At 40.3% G+C, this 24,379-nt stretch overlaps 1 protein-coding gene across 6 annotated transcripts in view; it reads left to right on the forward strand.

The window, feature by feature from the left end:
* Positions 1-24,379, forward strand: part of LOC110487746 (LIM domain-binding protein 2) — a 119,703-nt gene that overhangs the window by 5,844 nt on the left and 89,480 nt on the right. For all 6 annotated transcript variants that reach the window (XM_036943085.2, XM_036943086.2, XM_090198515.1 and 3 more), the window contains exon 2: positions 13,059-13,161. In XM_036943085.2, the coding sequence (XP_036798980.1) occupies positions 13,059-13,161 (103 nt within the window). The remainder of the gene's footprint in view (positions 1-13,058; positions 13,162-24,379) is intronic.

Here is a 24,379-nt window from a genome sequence, read left to right on the forward strand (position 1 = left end):
TAATTGAGTGACTGCTGGTGACTGACATAACAAGTACATACATACATACATACAAACATACTGTACATACATACATACATACATACATACATATGTCGTGTCTTTACTGTCATTAAATTGAAGACATAGTTTTTATAAAAGATTCTCTGTAAACAGTATTACGCGATCAACTGATTAATCATGTAACTGTAATTAACTAGGAAGTCGGGGCACCAAGGAAAAATATTCAGATTACAAGGTTATAATTTCCTAATATAACCTTTCAGATATTTTCATATCTGATCCATAGTCTTCTGATTAATGAATTATTTACTTACCTCACGTTAGTCTCATTCCAAACGTCTTAAATTGTTGGTTGTCTGCACGAACCCAGTCTTCACTATGAGTCATCCAAACATCAATTGTCTTAAATCATTTATTTATTACTAACTAAGTAATTCACATAAATGCATAAACAAACAAACAAGGTAAATGTGGTTACAAGAAATGATAGGGGAATGTGCCCTAGTGGGCTAAACCGGCATCGCGGCTTGTTAGACAAAAGGGGAAGTGGGGGTCGACTAAGAAGTCACTACAGAGTGATAATTATAACAATTGAAATGCTAATCCTTTGCACATGAACACTCACTCATTCGTTGTCATTGCAGGCAATCTCAATGATGTGCGTTACAGGGTAGACATCCTCCTCCCTCATGTGGTACACTTCCTGCAGGCTCATCCTGACATGACCCTCCAGCATGACATTGCCACCAGCCATACTGCTCGTTCTGTGCATGATTTCCTGCAAGACAGGAATGTCCTGCCATGGCCAGCGAAGAGCCCGGATCTCAATCCCATTGAGCACGTCTGGGACCTGTTGGATCAGAGAGTGAGAAAATAAACGCAGTTAACAGTGATAAGATGTATATATATGTATATGTATATATATATATGTAAGATATATATATAACATTTAAAAAAATCTCTGACATGTTTCGACCCACCATTAACATATCTGCGACCCACTTTGGATTGCCACTGATACTTTAAGAAAGGCTGTCACAGACAAGTGCATATCAAACTTGAATTTGCTCTGTTTCCAACAACTGTGCTAATCAATCAGACCTGGGTTCAATACTATTGGCCGTTTGCTCTAGTCTTCCTGAAGTGGGCAGGGTTTGCAGTTTTGACATCCTATTGGTCCTTTAAGACAGGCAAGCTCAATTAAGCAATCTAATCCTAAAATCTGAATCTCTTAGTATTAAACAGATAACGCATTTTAAATGATTTCAAATAGTATTTGACCCCAAGACTGATGCTAATCCATGATCCCATAAAATAGTTACATGTCTAACTCCAAAAGAAAAGGTTTTGCCCAAACACTGTGTTGGTCCGACTAGCAGGAAGCTTGGACAATGGTCCCACCTTTTTCCTGTCACTTTCCTACAGTTCCCATAGTCCCAACCAGGGTATAGATAAGAGACAGGGACCTATTCCATTCACTTCCTGTTCCATTTTTTTCAGTTTGATGGATTTCTTTACTTCATGATCATAGTGATGAATGTGGATCATGTATTGTATTGCTGAGGCCATATAGGCCACAAACATGGCTGTCCCTAATTGATTCCTTCTATGTAATTTAACTTGTTAGTGCATTACGAATAGCATACAATTGTATAAGGCAAATAATTCTCCATTACATATTAGAGATTAGGTGATGACCGTTATGTATAACAGGCGAGGTAATTGTCAATATGTCAGAAGACCACACTGCTGACTATTCCCTCCAGAAACATAAGAAAAACACATGAAGACAGCTTACAGCTGGAGTTAAATGTATTGGCATTATCACTAGGCTCTTCTTCACTGACTCAAAACAATGTACACTGATTTCAGGAGATCAGCTGATGAACTAAACACTATACCAATGTTACCACAATACTCACAAAGCGAAATGAGCAAAAGTGGCGTTGAGTTTGATGAGGCAACCAGCTGCGTGTTTATTGGTTCAATTAGTGAAGGACTCACTGATGCATTGTGGGTAGTGACCATCTGAAAGCACAGTGGCTTTTCAAGGACACAGCATTTCTCTAGAATTTGCATAATGTAAGGATAGTATCCCGAATGCACATGCAATTCCTGTTTATTACTGCTTTGTACCACGGTAAACAGCTTTAGAAAAATATATCAGCATTGCTAACTGTACAGGCATGCGGAATTCAAGTACATTATAATGCACCATTCTTAGTATAGTTTGGATAATGAAAGTATCTTTTCACTTATCATACTGCATAGACTTTAGAAATGTACACAACCTTGAAAATGTCTCTATGCATCACCACCATGTTTTTCACACATTTAAAGGGAAATTCCGCCACTTTTCAAACTCCATCATCTCCAGCACCAAATCAGTGTCTACATATGTGAAAACAGCGCGTTTCTATGGACTGTGGTTAGAAAGATAAGACAGCTCCTAAAAATACTTCTGACACAGAGAAGGGTAAGATTAAAAGTAAGAAAAACAGTGATTTTCAAAACCTGCAACGATTTTCTAGCCAGAGGGAGGGTATTTTCTTACCCCCCATGTCATTGCAAATTTCATAGTATTTGAAAATCACAGTTTTTTTAATATCTTAACTTTTTATGATGTCATCCGGTAGAACTTTATACAGTTTTCTACAAAACATAGAAATGCACTCATGAAAATGAGGTTAACAAGTGGTGGTTTTGCACTTTAAGCAATTATGCTTCGTATCCCCAGAGCTTTCTAAAGAATAATTCTCATAGAGAAACAGGCATAGTCTGATCCATTCACTATTTGAATGGGATTTCAGAGGTTAATTATCCAAGGTTAGACCCCAGGCATAACAACTCACTATGGTGGCCACTCTCTCATACAACAGTAAAAGGAGAAAATACCCTTTAACTAAAGCATGCTGGGAATATTGTGCTTCACTTCATGGAGTGTTTGACAAAAGCAGTAAGGGTGTGTGTGTGTGTGTGTGTGTGTGTGTGTGTGTGTGTGTGTGTGTGTGTGTGTGTGTGTGTGTGTGTGTGTGTGTGTGTGTGTGTGTGTGTGTGTGTGTGTGCATGTGCGTGTGCGTGCCATCCATTTATATGTGTGTGTTAATAAAAGCCCCAAGGTCTGTTATTATTTAGTGACAATCCTCACAATGGTGTCCCACTAATTCGTTAGCTAGCCCATATATCTAACCTCACTATCGTGTCCCACTAATCCTTTAGCTAGCCCATAGATCAATCCCCACTATGGTGTCCCACGAATCCTTTAGCTAGCCGATATATCTAACATCACTAGATGTCTTGCTCCCAGACAAACTAAACAACTTCTTTGCTCACTTTGAGGACAATACAGTGCCACCGACACAGCCCGCTACCAATTCCGTTGGGCTCTCCTTCACCGCAGCCAATGGGAGTAAAACATTTAAACGTGTTAATCCTCGCAAGGCTGCAGGCCCAAACGGCATCCCTAGCCGCGTCCTCAGAGTATGCGCAGACCAGTTGGCTGGTGTGTTTACGGCCATATTCAATCAATCCCTATCCCAGTCTGCTGTTCCCACATGCTTTAAGAATCCACCATTGTTCCTGTTCAAGAAGAAAGCCAAGGTAACTGTGCTAAACAACTATCGCCCCGTAGCACTCACTTCCGTCATCATGAAGTGCTTTGAGAGACTAGTCAAGGACATATCACCTAGACCCTGGATAGACCCTGGGTCTCGACCCCACCCTGTGCAGCTGGGTCCTGGACTTTCTGACAGGATGCCCCCAGGTGGTGAGGGTAGGAAACAACATCTCCACCCCGCTGATCCTCAACACTGGGACCTCACAAGGGTGCGTTCTCAGCCCTGTACTCCCTGTTCACCCATGACTGCGTGGCCATGCACGCCTCCAACTCAATCATCAAGTTTGCAGACAACACTACAGTGGTAGGCTTGATTACCAACAACGACGAGACGGCCTATAGGGAAGAGGTGAGGGCCTTCGGAGTGTGGTGTCAGGAAAATAACCTCACACTCAACGTCAACAAAACAAAAGAGATGATCGTGGACCTCAGGAAACAGCAGAGGGAGCACCCCCCTATCCACATCGACGGGACAGTAGTGGAGAAAGTGGAAAGTTAAATTCCTCGGCGTACACATTACGAACAAACTGAAATGGCCCATCCACACAGACAGCGTGGTGAAGAAGGCGCAACAGCGCCTCTTCAACCTCAGGAGGCTGCAGAAATTTGTCTTGTCACCAAAAACACACAAACTTTTACAGATGCACAATTGAGAGCATCCTGTCGGGCTGTATCACCGCCTGGTATGGCAACTACTCCGCCCACAACTGTAAGGCCTTCCAGAAGGTAGTGAGGTCTGCAAAACGTATCACCGGGGGCAAACTATCTGCCCTCCAGGACACCTACACCACCCGATGTCATAGGAAGGCCAAAAAGATCATAAAGGACAACAACCACCTGAGCCACTGCCTGTTCACCCTGCTATCATCCAGAAGGCGAGGTCAGTACAGGTGCATCAAAGCTGGGACCGAGAGACTGAAAAACAGCTTCTATGTCAAGGCCATCAGACTGTTAAACAGCCATCACTAACATTGAGTGGCTGCTGCCAACATACTAACTCAAACCTCTAGCCACTTTAATCATGAAGAATTGGATATAATAAATATATCGCTAGTCACATTAAACAATGCCACTTTATATAATGTTTACATACCCTACATTACTCATCTCGTATGTATATACTGTACTCTATACCATCTACTGCATCTTGCCTATGCCGTTCGGCCTTCACTAATCCATATATTTATATATACATATTCTTATTCATTCATTTACACTTGTGTGTAAAAGGTAGTTGTTGTGAAATTGTTAGATTACTTGTAAGATATTACTGCATGGTCGGAACTAGAAGCACAAGCATTTCGCTACACTCGCATTAACATCTGCTAACCATGTGTATGTGACTAATAAATTGATTTGATTTGATTTTACTATGGTGTCCAACTAATCCTTTAGCGAGCCCAAATATCTATTCTCACTATGGTATCCCACTAATGCTTTAGCTAGCCCATAGATCTATCCTCACTCTGGTGTCCCACTAATCCTTTAGCTAGCCCATAGATCTATCCTCAATATGGTATCACACTAATCCTTTAGCTAGCCCATAGAGCTATCCTCACCATGGTGTCCCACTAATGCTTTAGCTAGCCCATAGATCTATCCTCACTATGGTGTCCCACTAATCCTTTAGCTAGCCCATAGATCTATCATCACCATAAGTGTCCCACTAACTCTTTAGCTAGTCCATAGATCTATCCTCACTATGGTGTCCAGATCTATTCTCACTATCCTTTAGTTGTCCCATAGATCTATCCTCACTATGGTGTCCCACTAATCCTTTGGCTAGCCCATAGATCTATCCCCACAATGGTGTCCCTCTAATTCTTTAGCTAGCCCATAGATCTATCCTCACTATGGTATCCCACTAATCCTTTAGATAGCCCATAGATCTATCATCACCATAGTGTCCAACTAATCATTTAGCTAGCCCATAGATCTATCTTCACTATGGTGTCCCACTAATCATTTGGCTAGCCCATAGATCTATCCTCACAATTGTGTTTCTGTCATCCTTTAGCTATCCCTTAGATCTATCATCACTATGGTGTCCCACTAATCCTTTTGTCAGCCCATAGATCTATCCTCACTATCCTTATGCCATCCCTTAAATCTATCCTCATTATGGTGTCCCACTAATCCTCTAGCTAACCCATAGATATATCCTCACTATGGTATCCCACTAATCCTTTAGCTAGCCCATAGATCTATCCTCACTCTGGTGTCCCACTAATCCTTTACCTAGCTCATAGATCTGTCCACACGATCCTGTAGCCAGCCCATAGATCTATTCTCACTCTAGTGTCCCACTTATCATTTAGCTAGCCCATTGGGCTATCATCACTTTAGTGTCCAACTAATCCTTTATCTCGCCCAAATATCTATTATCACTAATGCTTTAGCTAGCCCATATCCGCTCACCAACCAATTCTGAACTCACCAACCAAGAATTCATCAAATGGGACAAACACCAAATTGAGACTGCATGTAGAATTCTGCAAAAATATCCTCCTTGATCAACGTAAAACATCAAATTATGCATGCAGAGCAGAATTCGTCTAAACCCGCTAATTATCAAAATCCAGAAAGGAGCCGTTAAATTCTGCAACCACCTAAAAGGAAGCGATTCCCAAACCTTCCATAAGAAAGCCATCACCTACAGAGAGATGAACCTGGAGAAGAGTCCCCTAAGCAAGCTGGTCCTGTGGCTCTTTTCACAAACACAAACAGACCCCACAGAGCCCCAGGACAGCAACACAATTAGACCAATCCAAAACATGAGAAAACAAAAGGATGGTTACTTGACACATTGGAAAGATTTAACAAAGAAGCAGAGCTTCTAGAATGCTATTTGGCCCTAAACAGAGAGTACACAGTGGCAGAATACCTGACCACTGTGACTGATTCAAACTTAAGGAATGCTTTGACCATGTACCGACTCAGTGAGCATAGCCAGCAAGATTTGTGACCTGTTACCATAAGAAAAGGACAACCAGTGAAGAACAAACACCATAGTAAATACAACCCATATTTATGTTGATTTATTTTCCCTTTTGTACATCGTTACAATACTGTATATAGAAATTATTATTTTGGAACTTCTGTGAGTGTAATGTTTACTGTTAAGTTTGATTGTTTATTTTGCTTTTGTTTATGATCTACTTCACTTGCTTTGGCAATGTTAACACATTTTTATTTTACCTTTATTTAACTAGGCAAGTCAGTTATAAGAACAAATTCTTATTTTCAATGATGGCCTAGGAACAGTGGGTCAACTGCCGGTTCAGGGGCAGAATGACAGATTTGAACCTTGTCAGCTCGGGGGTTTGAACTTGCAATGTTCTGGTTACTAGTCCAATGCGCTAACCACTAGGCTACCCTGCCACCCCATGGGTGAGAGTGTGAATGAGAGAAAAATAGAGAGAGTGTGTGTGATAGAAAGAGAGGGGGGGAGATAGTGCCTTGTTGACCCTGGTTCTACTCTCACTCCCTGAAGGCCCCTCACAGGACAGGATTATCTGCTGAGGTCATTCAGCCTGCTGAGTGTGACTAATCAGAATCGGTCTCACACACACGCGTGCAAGTACTCACACACACACACACACCGAAAAGAAATGCACAAAGCTTTAGACAGCCATGCAATTTCTCTCTTTCTCTCTCAATTCAATTCAACTCAACTCAATTGAAGGGCTTTATTGGCCTGGTGCCTACCTGCCACTAGGTAGGTAGCCTAGTGGTTAAAGTGTTGGGCCAATAACTGAAAGGTTGCTGAATCGAATCCCTGAGCTGACAAGGGAAAAATCTGTTGTTCTGCCCCAGAACAAGGCAGTTAACCCACTGTTCCCTGGTAGGCTGTCATTGTAAATAAGAATTTGTTCTTAACTGACTTACCTGGTTAAATAAAAAATTATATGTTTAAGTGAAATAGATAATAAACAATAAAAAAATTAACAGTAAACATTACACTCACAAAAGTTCCAAAAAATAAAGACATTTCAGACTTTTCATATATATATATATATATATATATATATATAATTTCTTCACATTTTTCCATTTATATTTTCCAATGGGGCTATACATTTTTTTTTTCTCGCCTTAGTAGCCTTGTTTCACTGCCAAAAATATAACTATTATGTGCAAAAGGGATAATAAACATGGGTTGTGTTTACAATGGTGTTTGTTCTTCGAATTCTTTGTGGGTCTGTGTAATCTGAGGGAAATATGTGTCTTTAATATGGTCATACATTTAGCAGGAGGTTAGGAAGTGTAGCTCAGTTTCCACCTAATTTTGTGGGCAGTGTGCACATTGCCTGTCTTCTCTTGAGAGCCAGATCTGCCTACTGTGGCCTTCCTCAATAGCAAGGCTATGCTCACTGTCCCTGTCTCTCTCTCTCTCTCTCTCATTCTCTCCCCCCTCTCTCTCCCTCCCTCTCTCCCCCCTTTATCTCGATCTCTCACTCTGTCTCTCTCTCCCTCTTACCCATCCCTTTCACTCTGTCTGTCTGTCTCTCTCTCCCTCTCCCTCAGTCAACTCCCCCCTCTCTCTCTCTCTCTCTCTCTCTCTCTCTCTCTCTCTCTCTCTCTCTCTCTCTCTCTCTCTCTCTCTCTCTCTCTCTCTCTCTCTCTCATACACATTTCTCAACCAGCTCATCCAGTGCTGTCCCAGTCAGTCACGTGTGTGACCATTGTTGTTAGTGCAGGTATTCCCAAACTGGGGTACGCGCAATGCCGTCTGGGGTATGCCAAATAAAATGTGATTCACATTTTTTTTAAATGAGAAAAAAAACTTTTCTTATAAAATTTTTTTTTCCCAACGGGGCTATACATTTGGGGTTTTTTCTTGCCTGAGTAGCCTTGTTTCACTGCCAAAAATATAATTAAACCATCTAGTGCTCAGCAAAATAACAACACAATGTCAAATAAATTCCAAATGTAGCTGCTGCTCATTCCGTTTGCTCGAAAATTGATGAATGCTTAAAAAAAGTAAGGCCATAGAGACACATGCAAGAGCTGTAAAATCTGGACCCCTACAAATCAGCCGGGCTAGACACCGGGGACACTCTTGACCCAAACTGCTACAGACCTATATCTATCCTACCCTGCCTTTCTAAGGTCTTCGAAAGCCAAGTCAACAAACAGATTACCGACCATTTCGAATCTCACCATACCTTCTCTGCTATGCAATCTGGTTTCAGAGCTGGTCATGGGTGCACCTCAGCCACGCTAAAGGTCCTAAACGATATCTTAACCGCCATCGATAAGAAACATTACTGTGCAGCCGTATTCATTGATCTGGCCAAGGCTTTCGACTCTGTCAAATCACCACATCCTCATCGGCAGACTCGACAGCCTTGGTTTCTTAAATGATTGCCTTGCCTGGTTCACCAACTACTTCTCTGATAGAATTCAGTGTGTCAAATCAGAGGGTCTGCTGTCCGAACCTCTGGCCGTCTCTATGAGGGTGCCACAGGGTTCAATTCTTGGACCGACTCTCTTCTCTGTATACATCAATGATGTCGCTCTTGCTGCTGGTGAGTCTCTGATCCACCTCTACGCAGACGACACCATTCTGTATACTTCTGGCCCTTCTTTGGACACTGTGTTAACAACCCTCCAGGCAAGCTTCAATGCCATACAACTCTCCTTCCGTGGCCTCCAATTGCTCTTAAATACAAGTAAAACTAAATGCATGCTCTTCAACCGATCGCTGCCTGCACCTGCCTGCCTGTCCAACATCACTACTCTGGACGGCTCTGACTTAGAATACGTGGACAACTACAAATACCTAGGTGTCTGGTTAGACTGTAAACTCTCCTTCCAGACCCACATCAAACATCTCCAATCCAAAGTTAAATCTAGAATTGGCTTCCTATTTCGCAACAAAGCATCCTTCACTCATGCTGCCAAACCATACCCTTGTAAAACTGACCATCCTACCAATCCTCGACTTCGGCGATGTCCTTTACAAAATAGCCTCCAATACCCAATACATGTCGACGACACAAATCTCTCTGCTTCCACGAGCACATCCAATGCTAGCATCAGTAATTCTACATTTGTTGTTAGCCCAGCTAGCATGGACACTGACAGTTGTGAATCTGACGCAGCTGAATAACTACTGCCCCCTCACCGAACAACTGACAGGGATGTTGGACCGTCGAAGAGGCGCAAATATGATGAGAACTACGTTGATTTGCGGTTCACTTATATTGGGAGTAGTGCCTTTCCTCAGCCACAGTGTGTTACATGTGCGAAAGTATTATCTCACAACTCGATGAAACCTTCAGTCTTGCGCAGAGATTTAGAAAGAACATTCCAATTTCAAAAATAAGCCATGGGAGTTTTTTGAGCGAGAATTAAGACAACTTTTGAGTAGTACGACATGTATAGGACCAACATATACCATTAATTAGAAGGGGCTAAAAGCGTCTTATATGGTGAGCTACCAAGTGGCTAGAACAGGCAAGCCCAATACTATTGTGGAGTACTTAATTCTTCCTGCTGCCACGGATATGGCTGGGACAATGCTGGGGGAAAAGGCCAAAAATACTATACAGATAATTGCGTCATCAAACAACACTGTTTCACGATGCATCAATGACATGGCAGGAGATTTTGAAACAATTACTGCTTCGCATACAAGCCAGTGAATTCTACGCGTTACAGCTGGATGAGTCAACAGACGTGGCGGGCCTGACACGGCTCCTGGTATATGTCTGTTACATTTATGAGGGGTCAATTAAGGAAGACACCCCCTTTTGCAAATCACTGGAAACCAGGACAACAGGAGAGGATTGACAGGATTGACACGTTTAAAAAAAAAAATCAGAGACGAGCTTTAAGTTTTCTTTACTGACCATCATTTTCACTTGTCTGACCGCTTGCCTGATGATGAGTTTCTCACACGACTGGCCAATCTGGGTGATTTTTGTCTCGCCTGAACAATCAGAATCTAGGATTGCAGGGACTCTCCACAACTATATTCAATGTGCGGGACACAATTGAGGCTATGATTAAGAAGTTGGAGCTCTTCTGTGTCTGTATTAACATGGACAACACACAGGTCTTTCCGTCATTGTATGATTTTTTAGTGTGCAAATGAACTCAAGCTTACAGACAATGTCAAATGTGATATATGTAACAGCTGTCGTCAGATGAAGAAGGGGACCAAGGTGCAGCGTGGTAGGGGTTCATGATTTTTAATCAAACTGAACACCGCAACAAAATAACAAAGTTGAACAAAACGAAACAGTTCTGTCAGCTGCAGACACTAAACAGAAAACACTACCCACAAAACCCTAACGAAAAAGGACAACATATATGATCCCCAATCAGAGACAACGATAGACAGCTGCCTCTGATTGGGAACCACACCAACATAGAAATAAAGAAACTAGAATGCCCACGTGACAATATAGCGAAGCACCTGAGTGAGTTGGGTGCGAAATTACGCAGGTACTTTCAAGAACCAATGGCACAAACAACTGGATTCGTTATTCCTTTCATGCCCTGCCTCCAGTCCACTTACTGATATATGAACAAGAGAGCCTCATCGAAATTGCAACAAGCGGTTATGTGATAAATTTGATTTAATCAGAAACCATGACCAGATTTCTGGATTGGGCTGCGTTCAGAGTATCCTGCCTTGGCAAATCGTGCTGTTAAGACACTGATGCACTTTGCAACCACGTACCTATGTGAGAGTGGATTCTCAGCCCTCACTAGCAGGAAAATTAAATACAGGCACAGACTGTGTGTGAAAAAGGATTTAAGACTGAGACACTCTCCAATACAAATCAACATTGCAGAGTTATGTGCATCTTTTCAAGCACACCCTTCTCATTAACCTGTTGTGAGTTATTCAGAATTTTTGATGAACAAATAAAGTTTTATATGTAAGATGGCTAAATAAAGAGCATTATTGATTATTCTCATATTATTATTTGTACCCTGGTCCTATAAGAGCTCTTTGTCACTTCCCACGAGCCAGGTTGTGACAAAAACTCACACGCATTCTTATGTTTAATAAATGTATCGTATAGTGTGTGTGTGGCAGGCTTACAATGATGGCAAAAAACTACATTTGAGAGTGCGCTGACCCTGGTGCTAGAGGGAGTACGCAGCTGGAGGTTGAATGTTGGAAGGGGTACGGGACTATAAAAAGATTGGTAACCTCTACTCTAGTGGAATCCTGCTGTGCTAGGCATCCATGCTCCCTATCCCACCACCATACCACCCTGTCCTCCTGTCCCCTGTGGGACTCAATCCGCTGACAGTCGCCTGGCACTAGCCCAATCACACACACCATTCAGGGACTCCTGTTGAGTCAATCATCACTACTCCCAGTGTGCTAGTAGAATGCAATGATGGTGCAGCAGTGGGCGTATCTGGGTCAGAATTAAGAATCATAGTTTGCTTGCTCTAAATTTGGGTAGTGGTGATGCAGCAAAGATAACAAATATGTGACTGTGCAGAAATAGACAGATGAGAGTGTATAATTTTTCATAGGAGGAACCCGCACTTATATCCAATATCCACTGAGAATCAGATTAGCGTGTGTTGGTTACAACATTGTTAACACCTCCGATACAGCAGTGCAGTTTATCTCAATCTGTAATTGATTGAATCTCAGACGTTAAGGTATCATAGGCCTATCCCTAGGTTTATCACCAATCTATGACCCAGGGATGTTGATGCTACTTCACCAGCGGACACTCTATTCCCAGGTCATAATCACGTATTGATTCACCTTCAAAATGAACTGCAGAAGTTCTATCCCCTCCCCCTCTCCCTCCATCCCCTCCCTCTCTCGCACACACACACACACACACACACACACACACACACACACACACACACACACACACACACACACACACACACTCACACACACACACACACACACACACACACACACACCTCAAGATAGACCTGCAGATATGAAGCACATTGAGTTGTTCATGGAGGTCCTTGGGGTCAGCACATATTGGACTTGACGCTAGGCGACATCGACATGGATAATTGTAAAAATCTGGAAGGACCTAGCGATCCCTCAGTGGAGCAACGATTGAAAGCCTCTCGATCTGTCCTAACATGTCGGGTGAAATCAACATCACGCGTCACATGGGGTCGTCCGCGGTTACGGTACATTATCTGGTAAATGGTGGTGTCATGTTCCCCGGAGTGGCATGTGGAAGGGTACAACGTTTTGCCTGTTAGTGATAGCAAAGTGATTTCAATATCATGATGTTGTGTACAGTGGTGGATGTCCTGGGTTGATGCGTTATGTACTTATCATGGAGAAAATAGATTTTGGGGGAATACGTAGATGGTATAGAATCTGTTGTTTCCATAAAATATGCTCTGTGCAACAAAGCAAATTATATGATAATATTAGAACTATTTGAATTATTGATCAATTTTCTTCTCTCTCTTTCAGGAGAGTGACAGTCTGTGGTGGGATGCGTTTGCCACGGAGTTCTTTGAGGAGGACGCCACCCTGACCCTCTCCTTCTGCCTGGAGGATGGACCAAAGAGATACAGTAAGACTACACTGCCCACCTGCTTTACCAACTGTCCTCTGTTCTGTTCAGTAGCTCACTTCCTACCTACTGTCATGCCTTTCTCTAGCGTAAGGGACAGATAGCAATTTAGTGGGGGGAGGTGTGTTCCAAAATAGGTGAGGGTGTTTTGTTTTGAAGAAGGTTGTGTTTTTTTTTGCAGATTTTTACTATATATTTCTTCCATCCTCGCCAAATTTCCTAATCTGCTTGCATGCACCTTTTCCTTTGTCAAGGTGTTTTGGTACTTCCCTTATGCACTACACTTTTCCCTGTACTAACTTTTACTATTCCACAGGTTAGTATAGTCTACCAGTTTAACTATCTATCCTGGCCTCCATCCACCATTCAGAGTGACAATAGTGGTAGGTGGATCGTTGTCCAGATCTGCAGTAGGCTAACTTGCAATAATACCACACATAAAAAAAATATTACAAGCTGCACACATTTTTTTAATGAATCGACAAGAACAAATAGGAATAGCTGATAGACAGCGGAGATACCAGGCGCATCATTGCGCATGAAAGAACAGTGAAGGCATGAGACAAAGCTAAAAAACAATCTTGTTTAGGGACAATACAATCATCCTACCTAGACTAGCCTACAACACAATAATGCAATGAATAATTTCATTATTGTATTCAAGTGAGTACAACATTCTAGCCTACTCTAGTGTGCAGTGAAAATGTCATTTGAGTAACGGCGCAATTTGAATATTTCATTTGACTTGGATCAGTTGTGGGTCTACTCTGGACAATGTGTTAGGTCTAGAAAGGCACAGTAGCAGGCCAGTCTGGCTGTAGTTTTACTTCTAATTCTGAGACACGCTGTCTGTTGCGCATTATCATTCTCCCAAGTCGTCCTATAATGTGGCCACATATGCTCCCAGCAGGCCCAGTTATTCAGGAAAGCTTAACTCACGCTCTGCCTCCTCTCCAATCCTAGCGGCTATTCCTCATGCACCTAGAACGCTTCAATATAGTCTAAATATAACTTTTTAATATGAACTTTTATATGTGGTATTAACACAACCAGTCACAATGTTTTAATCTGATTAGGCTACTTCAAAAGTCTCCTGTAAGCATACACACGCTCCTATCTAGGGTTTTGTTCTGGTGATGTGATGATCAATGCTTGGATGCCATTTGACAAATACATATTATCTTGCACTTTTGTCAATAATAATCTCATCATGTAGTAGGCTATAACTGCACTGTGTCTGCAAGCTGTTGGCTAGAGTGCGTGCCAATACCAGAGTTGGCACATTCACTATACTTACGCAACAGTTTTTGTGACAAAACCATCAGTACGCCAAGAGTTGAAAATGTGATGGAAATCCATTTAACTTGTATTTTTTATTCGGTACATGGGAATTTTACCTCAAAAAGTATTTTTATGTACACTACGTATTTATACACAGACTTTTATCTGCAACAAGTAAATACCAGGGTTTCCCTTATTGCAGCTTTTGATCAATAAAAAAAATAAAAGCCAATAAATAAAATTGTGGCAGGCCAAATTGTCCAGGAGAGATTGTCTATCATAGCCTACACCCTAAATTTGCGCATCAGTACCATTCTCTCAGGCTTTGGGCGCATATGCGCCTGCTACTAAAGAGAGAGAGACCGAGAGAGGAGCCTTGGCTTAGGCTACTGTTGATTGTGAAAATGTAGGCCTTTTTCATTTAAATAAATTGAAAGTTAGAGGAAAAAGAGCATGCCTATAGTGAAAAGCCTACAAGGGGAATTTAATATAAGTTTTAATATTGTAGTAGACTAAGATAAGAATGCAGTCTACTGTGCAACTCACTAATCAGGTAGAATGACATTTTGGAATTTACATTTATTTATAATATTTTTTGTATAGCATTGTTATTATTAGGCATCATATTTATTAATTTATTAATCTTTAAATAACAAAACCTGTTTTGTTTAATTCTATTGAGACATTTTCATTGACTAAATTAAATTCGATCTGTCATTTTTAATTGTGTGCTCCAAATGTAGTTTAAGATAGGTTATAAGTAAGTCTGTTGTAAAATAAGTATAATTAGCATATTTCTGTCATTTGTTGGTTATAGTAGGCACTTGAATTTGCTGGTAATTGCTGCAACATATCCTGTTCTAAACTTTTGTGAAGGTTTAAACCACCAAAATAAAGTTCCAACTGTACAGTGCCTTGCAAAAGTATTCACCCCCCTTGGCGTTTTTGCTATTTTGTTGCATTACAACCTGTAATTGAAATGGATTTTTATTTGGATTTCATGTAATAGACATACACAAAATAGTCCAAATTGAAGTGAAATGAAAAAAATAACTTGTTTCAAAGAAATCAAAAAAATAAAAAACGGAAAAGTGGTGCATGCATATGTGTGGGGTGACAGCTAGCTTAGTGGTTAGAGTGTTGGACTAGTAATTGGAAGGTTGCAAGATCAAATCCCTGAGCTGACAAGGTAAAAATCTGTTGTTCTACCCCTGAACAAGGTAGTTAACATACTGTTCCTAAGCTATCATTGAAAATAAGAATTTGTTCTTAACTGACTTGCCTAGTTAAATTACAGTAAAGTGATACAAACCACCCAAAAATCCATTTTAATTCCAGGTTGTAAGGCAACAAAATAGGAAAAATGCCAAAGGGGTGAATACTTTCACAAGCCACTGTAATGTTATGTTTGCAGCAATATAATAGCCTGCTCATGTTCTCCCAATAAACAATTGCTTGACTTACTTTTGATATGTGACCCACCACCTGGATTCAGTAATATGTAACCAAATTGTGTTTTTTTTACATTGGATAAAAGCAGAGACTCAGAGATAGAAATTGTCATATCATACGCTACTGTTGAGAAACAATGGGAAAGTAATTATGCTTTGAACGTTGATAAACTTGTAACCTCACTTCTGAGAAAATGGCCCTTGAATAATTGGTACACCTACTGGAGAGCTCTTCTTTGTCTACATCCATTCAACATCATTCACACCCTCTTAAGCTTTAGTCCCACCCATCTCTTTAAAGATTCACATGTGAGGGCATGTGCTAAACAGAGTTGGCAGTGTAGTAAACAACCAAAGATTTCAAGACTAAAAGGGGTGAAAGTAGTTGCCTACAATAAGCTAAAAATTCACTTCATCCAGTCCTCGGCCTATATCAAAATCTGACTTTGAAGAATATTACTACAAAGATCATACACATAACTGAAAAGGTAGCTAGACTCTTACCCGTATACCTATACCATTTAACTCTGTTTTGTTTGTAGCTATATCTTGTTTGGCCAGTGTTGTGTCAAGTCACTCCGGTTCACACTGACCGTGGGGTGTGCAGAAAGTAGCCCATCGCAACTTTTTCCAACTGATCTGTCGATAACACCTGCTAAAATCAGGGCATCAATGTTGAGGAAAGTAGCAAAACTTCTGTAGTTCTTGATGGCTAATGTTATATATTTTATCATATTTCATTTCTACATCCGTGGTAGAAATGATCTACACATACCGAGCAGCTCACGTTATAGACTGAAGCATGCTACATGGCAGACCAATCCGAACTTCTCTCTGCATGTCCAGCCCATCCATTATCTTAGACAATCATGGCAAGGGGGAAGGGTCCTTGTCTTTTTCCTTGGCTAAACCAACTAGGCTCATAATAAAAATGTGTTATTTGTATTTACAGATGAAATACACGTTTGTTATTAAGGCACATAAGAGTTACCACGTTCTAGAAGGCATTTCTGCCCCCAAAACACATTTTGATAAAAACAAATACATTTAAAAGCCTCGCCTGTGAAGTAGTGACTTGCGACATACGCCTAGCTTTCTGAAACAGGTCACAAGTTTAAAAAGTGGCTATTATTAAGCTTTAGCTACTGCAAGCCTATGATATGAAGGCAGTGTGCACCGGTGCTCAAACTGACTCAGTTAAACATAAGGTGATTAATAATGTTTCAGGCCTTCCAGAGTTGATCCTATAATCTAATATAATTATTTGGATTGAAAATGAACTAATTACCCTCCTTCTGTACGTATATGTCTGTATAGCAGACGCATTAGCCATCTGACAAAGAAATGCATGTTGGTGTCGTAGCATGCTGCCGGCATATCTCTATCTCTCTGGGGCTAGCCTTAAGCTTCTCTTCCTTCATATAGTATTAGTTTAAATATTAATATCATACAGTGGACACCTAAGCCTATAGGTCTATCCATGCAATGCCCTGATGCATTTAGTGCTCAAATCTGACAGTTGAATCATGAGGTGGACAATTATTGTTATGGGAAAGTTCCCTAAAAACATTAATAAGCTATAAAGTTTGGCATATGCTACATCGAAACACAAGGAATAGTGTTTTTGCAATTTGTTATAGGTATAAGATTTCAGGTATGACCCAGATGCAGACAGTGTCGAAGAAACAAAAGTTTATTTCTAGTACAGGGGCAGGCAAATGACAAAGGCAGGCAGAGGTCAGTAATCCAGAGAGGGTGGAAAAGGTCCAGAATGGCAGGCAGTCACCGGGTCAGAGTAGGCAGGGGTCAATAACCCAGTGAGGTGGGGCAAGGTATAGAACGGCAGGCAGGCTCAGGGTTGGGGCAGGCAGAACGGTCAAAACCGGGAGGGACTAGAAAACAGGAGCAAGAACAGACAGGACCAGGGGAACAAAACGCTGGTAGGTTTCACGAAACAAAGCGAACTGTCAACAGACAAACAGAGAACACAGGTATAAATACACAGGGTATAATGGGGAAGATGGGCGACACCTGGAGGGGGTGTGGAGACAAGCACGAAGAAAGGTGAAACAGATCAGGGTGTGACATTAAGCTGTTTTTAAGGCCAACACCCCTTGTTTATTGATGGCTCTGGCTGCGCCAAGTCTGATCTGAATGCATATAGATGTCCACTAAATTTCTCAAATATCTGGTCCATTAAAATCTTCCCAGTCACATTTTCCTAAAGGAAACCCTGAAATGTGTATGTTGTTTCTATGCAGATTTTAGAATATTAACATGAAAATCTGTTGCAAATTGGATGGAAATCTATAGACACCATTAAGACTCTGGCAAGTGCACTAGTCCAGTGTCACTGATTATGCCTGCACATCATGGTTCACCAGCAGCCCCAAACATCTAAAGAATAAGCTACAGACTGGGGAATAATATTTTCCCGGTATTTTACAAATGTTCCATCCCGAGAATAATCACTTTTCTCTACTAACTGAATGACAGAGGACCATGCTCTACGAACTGAACTACAGAGGACCATGCCCTACTGACTGAACTACAGAGGACCATGCTCTACTAACTGAACTACAGAGGACCGTGCTCTACTAACTGAACTACAGAGAACCATGCTCTACTAACTGAAATGAAGAGCACCATGCTCTACCAACTGAACTACAGAGAACTATGCTCTACTAACTGAACTACAGAGTAACCTTGTGGGTTACATAGTGTAAATAACTTTAGTTTAATTCAGAGCTAATCTTGTTTTTACATAAACACTACAACACATGACATTACACCAACAAAATACATTACATTATAAAAAAAACTACACAATACATTACACCAACACAATCCATGACATAACAGCAACACAATGAATTACATTACACCAACACTACACAATGCATGACATTACACCAACACAATACATGACAGTACACCAACAGAATGCATTACATTATATTACACCAACACATGACATTACACAATACACAACATTACACCAACACAATACATTACATTATATTACAACAAAACAATCCATGACATTACACCAAAACAATATATGACATTACACCAACACAATGCATTACACCACCACTACACAATACATGACATTACATAAACACAATACATGACATTACACCAACACAATGCATTACATTACACCAACACTACACAATACATGACATTACACCAACACATTATATGACATTACACCAACACAATGCATGACATCAACACAATATATGACAGTACCACAACACAATGCATTACACCAACACTACACAAGACATGACATTACACCAACACATTATATGACATTACACCAACACAATGCATGACACCAACACAATATATGACAGTACCACAACAAAATGCATTACACCAACACTACACAAGACATGACATTACACCAACACAATACTTTACATTACATTACACCAACACAATCCATTACACCAACACAATGCGTGACATTACACCAAAAAATGCATTACATTACACCAACACTGCACAATACATGAAATTACACCAACACAATATATGCCAACACAATACGTGACATTACACCAACACTACACAATACGTGACATTACACCAACACTACACAATACATGACATTACGCCAAGACAGTACTAGACATTACACCAGCACAATACATAACATTACACCAACACAATACATGACATTACACCAACACAATACATAACATTACACCAACACAATACATAACATTACACCAACACAGTACTTGACATTACACCAACACAGTACTTGAAATTGCACCAACATAATAGATTACATTACATTACACCAACACAATACATGACATAACACCAACACAATACATGACATTACACCAAAACCGTACTTGACATTACACCAACACAATACATTACACTAACAGAATGCATTACATTACCTTACACCAACACAATACATGACATTACACCAGCACAATACATTACACCAACACAGTACTTGACATTACACCAACACAGTACTTGACATTACACCAACACAGTACTTGACATTACACCAACACAATACATTACCTTACACCAACACAATACATGACATTACACCAGCACAATACATTACACCAACATAATACATGACATTACACCAACACAATACATGACATTACTCCAACACAGTACTTGACATTACACGAACATAATACATTACATCAACACAACACAATACATGACATTACACCAGCACAATACATTACACCGACAGAACACATGACATTACACCAACACAGTACTTGACATTACACCAACACAGTACATTGCATTACACCAACAGAATGCATGACACCAACACAGTACATGACATTACACCAACACAGTACTTGACATTACACCAACACAGTACTTGACATTACACCAACAGAATACCTTACATTACATTACACCAACACATTACATAAAAAAGTACTTGACATTGCACCAACACAATAGATTACATTACACCAACACAACACATGACATTACACAAACACAATACATGACATTACACCAACACAGTACTTGACATTACACCAACACAGTACTTGACATTACACCAACACAGTACTTGACATTACACCAACACAGTACTTGACGTTACACCAACACAACACATGACATTACACAAACACAATACATGACATTACACTAACACAGTACTTGACATTACACCAACACAGTACTTGACATTACACCAACACAGTACTTGACATTACACCAACACAGTACTTGACATTACACCAACAGAATACCTTACATTATATTACACCAACACAGTACTTGACATTACACCAACACAGTACTTGACATTACACCAACAGAATACCTTACATTACACCAACACATTACTTGACATTACACCAGTACAATACATTACACCAACACAGTACTTCACATTATACCAACACAGTACTTGGCATTACACCAACACAATACATTACATCACACCAACAGAATACATGACATTACACCAACACAACAAATGAGACCAACACAATGCATTCCACCAACACTACACAATACGTGCCATTACACCAACACACTAAATGACATTACACCAACACAGTACATGACATTACACCAACACAGTATATGCCATTACACCAACGCAGTACATTGCATTACACCAACACAGTACATTGCATTACACCAACACAGTTATTGACGTTTCACCAACACAATGCATTACACCAACACTACACAATATATGACATTACACCAACACAATTAATTACATTACACCAACACAATAAATGACATTACACCAACACAGTACATGCCATTACACCAACACAATACATTGCATTACACCAACACAGTACATTGCATTGCACCAACAGAATGCATTACACCAACACAGTGCGTGACATTACACCAACACAGTTCTTGACGTTTCACCAACAAAATACATTACACCAACACAATGCATTACACCAACACAATACATTACACCAACACAATGCATTACACCAACACAGTGCGTGACATTACACCAACACAGTGCATGACATTACACCAACACAGTGCATGACATTACACCAACACAGTGCATGACATTACACCAACACAGTGCGTGACATTACACCAACACAGTGCGTGACATTACACCAACACAGTGCATTACACCAACACAGTACTTGACATTACACCAACACAGTACTTGACATTACACCAACAGAATACCTTACATTATATTACACCAACACAGTACTTGACATTACACCAACACAGTACTTGACATTACACCAACAGAATACCTTACATTATATTACACCAACACAGTACTTGACATTACACCAACAGAATACCTTACATTATATTACACCAACACAGTACTTGACATTACACCAACACAGTACTTGACATTACACCAACAGAATACCTTACATTACACCAACACATTACTTGACATTACACCAGTACAATACATTACACCAACACAGTACTTCACATTATACCAACACAGTACTTGGCATTACACCAACACAATACATTACATCACACCAACAGAATACATGACATTACACCAACACAACAAATGAGACCAACACAATGCATTCCACCAACACTACACAATACGTGACATTTACACCAACACACTAAATGACATTACACCAACACAGTACATGACATTACACCAACACAGTATATGCCATTACACCAACGCAGTACATTGCATTACACCAACACAGTATATTGCATTACACCAACACAGTTATTGACGTTTCACCAACACAATGCATTACACCAACACTACACAATATATGACATTACACCAACACAATTAATTACATTACACCAACACAATAAATGACATTACACCAACACAGTACATGCCATTACACCAACACAATACATTGCATTACACCAACACAGTACATTGCATTGCACCAACAGAATGCATTACACCAACACAGTGCGTGACATTACACCAACAGATTGCATTACACCAACACAGTACATTGCATTACACCAACAGAATGCATTACACCAACACAGTGCATGACATTACACCAACACAATGCATTACACCAACACAGTGCATGACATTACACCAACAGAATGCATTACTCCAACACATTGCATTACACCAACACAATGCATTACACCAACACAGTACGATGCATCAACAGAATGCATTACACCAACACAATGCATTACACCAACACATTGCATTACACCAACACAATGCATTACACCAACACAGTACATTGCATTACACCAACAGAATGCATTACACCAACACAGTGCATGACATTACACCAACACAGTGCATGACATTACACCAACACAATGCATTACACCAACACAGTACATGACATTACACCAACACAGTACATTGCATTACACCAACAGAATGCATTACACCAACACAGTGCATGACATTACACCAACACAGTGCATGACATTACACCAACACAATGCATTACACCAACACAGTGCATGACATTACACCAACAGAATGCATTACTCCAACACATTGCATTACACCAACAGAATGCATTACACCAACACAGTGCATGACATTACACCAACAGAATGCATTACTCCAACACATTGCATTACACCAACACAGTACGATGCATCAACAGAATGCATTACACCAACACAATGCATTACACCAACACATTGCATTACACCAACACAATGCATTACACCAACACAGTACATTGCATTACACCAACAGAATGCATTACACCAACACAGTGCATGACATTACACCAACACAATGCATTACACCAACACAGTGCGTGACGTTTCACCAACACAATACATTACACCAACACAATGCATTACACCAACACAATGCATTACACCAACACAATGCATTACACCAACACAATGCATTACACCAACACAGTGCTTGACATTACACCAACACAATGCATTACACCAACACAGTGCATGACATTACACCAACACAATGCATTACACCAACACAGTACATTGCATTACACCAACACAATGCATTACACCAACACAGTGCATGACATTACACCAACACAATGCATTACACCAACACAGTACATTGCATTACACCAACACAATGCATTACACCAACACAGTGCATGACATTACACCAACACAATGCATTACACCAACACTACACAATATATGACATTACACCAACACAATTAATTACATTACACCAACACTACACAATATGTGACATTACACCAACACTACACAATATGTGACATTACACCAACACTACACAATACATGACGTTACACCAACACAACGCATGACATTACACCAACACAATGCATGACGTTACACCAACACATGACATTACACCAACACAATGCATGACATTACACCAACACAATGCATGACATTACACCAACACATGACATGATATTACACCAACACAGCACATGACATTACACCAACACAATACATTACACCAACAGAATACATTACATTACACCAACACAATACATGACATTACACCAACACAATACATGACATTACACCAGCACAATGCATTGCATTACACCAACACTACACAATACGTGACATTACACCAACACATCACATTACATCAACACAATACTTGACATTACACCAACATAGTTGTTGACGTCACCAACACAATACATTACACCAACACAATGCGTGACATTACACCAACACAATACATGACATTACGCCAACACAATACTTGACATTACACCAACACAGTACTTGATATTACACCACCACAATACTTGACATTACACCAACACAATGCGTGACATTACACCAACACAATGCGTGACATTACACCAACACAATGTGACTGTATGTGCGTATGTTAGTGTGAATGTGGGTGCGTATGTTTGTGTGAATGTGTGTGCGTGAGAAGCCAGTATAAAATGAATTGTCTTGTACAACAGACCAGCGCTCTTGTGAATAAACCTTTGACTATTTTAGCTGGGCCTCCGTCTGTTTCATTCGACCAGTATCTTACAAATTCTAGGTCGCAAACT

The sequence above is a fragment of the Oncorhynchus mykiss genome, chromosome 14 (genome assembly GCF_057628025.1).
Source record: "Oncorhynchus mykiss isolate SJ-2025 chromosome 14, ASM5762802v1, whole genome shotgun sequence".
NCBI lineage: Eukaryota > Metazoa > Chordata > Actinopteri > Salmoniformes > Salmonidae > Oncorhynchus > Oncorhynchus mykiss.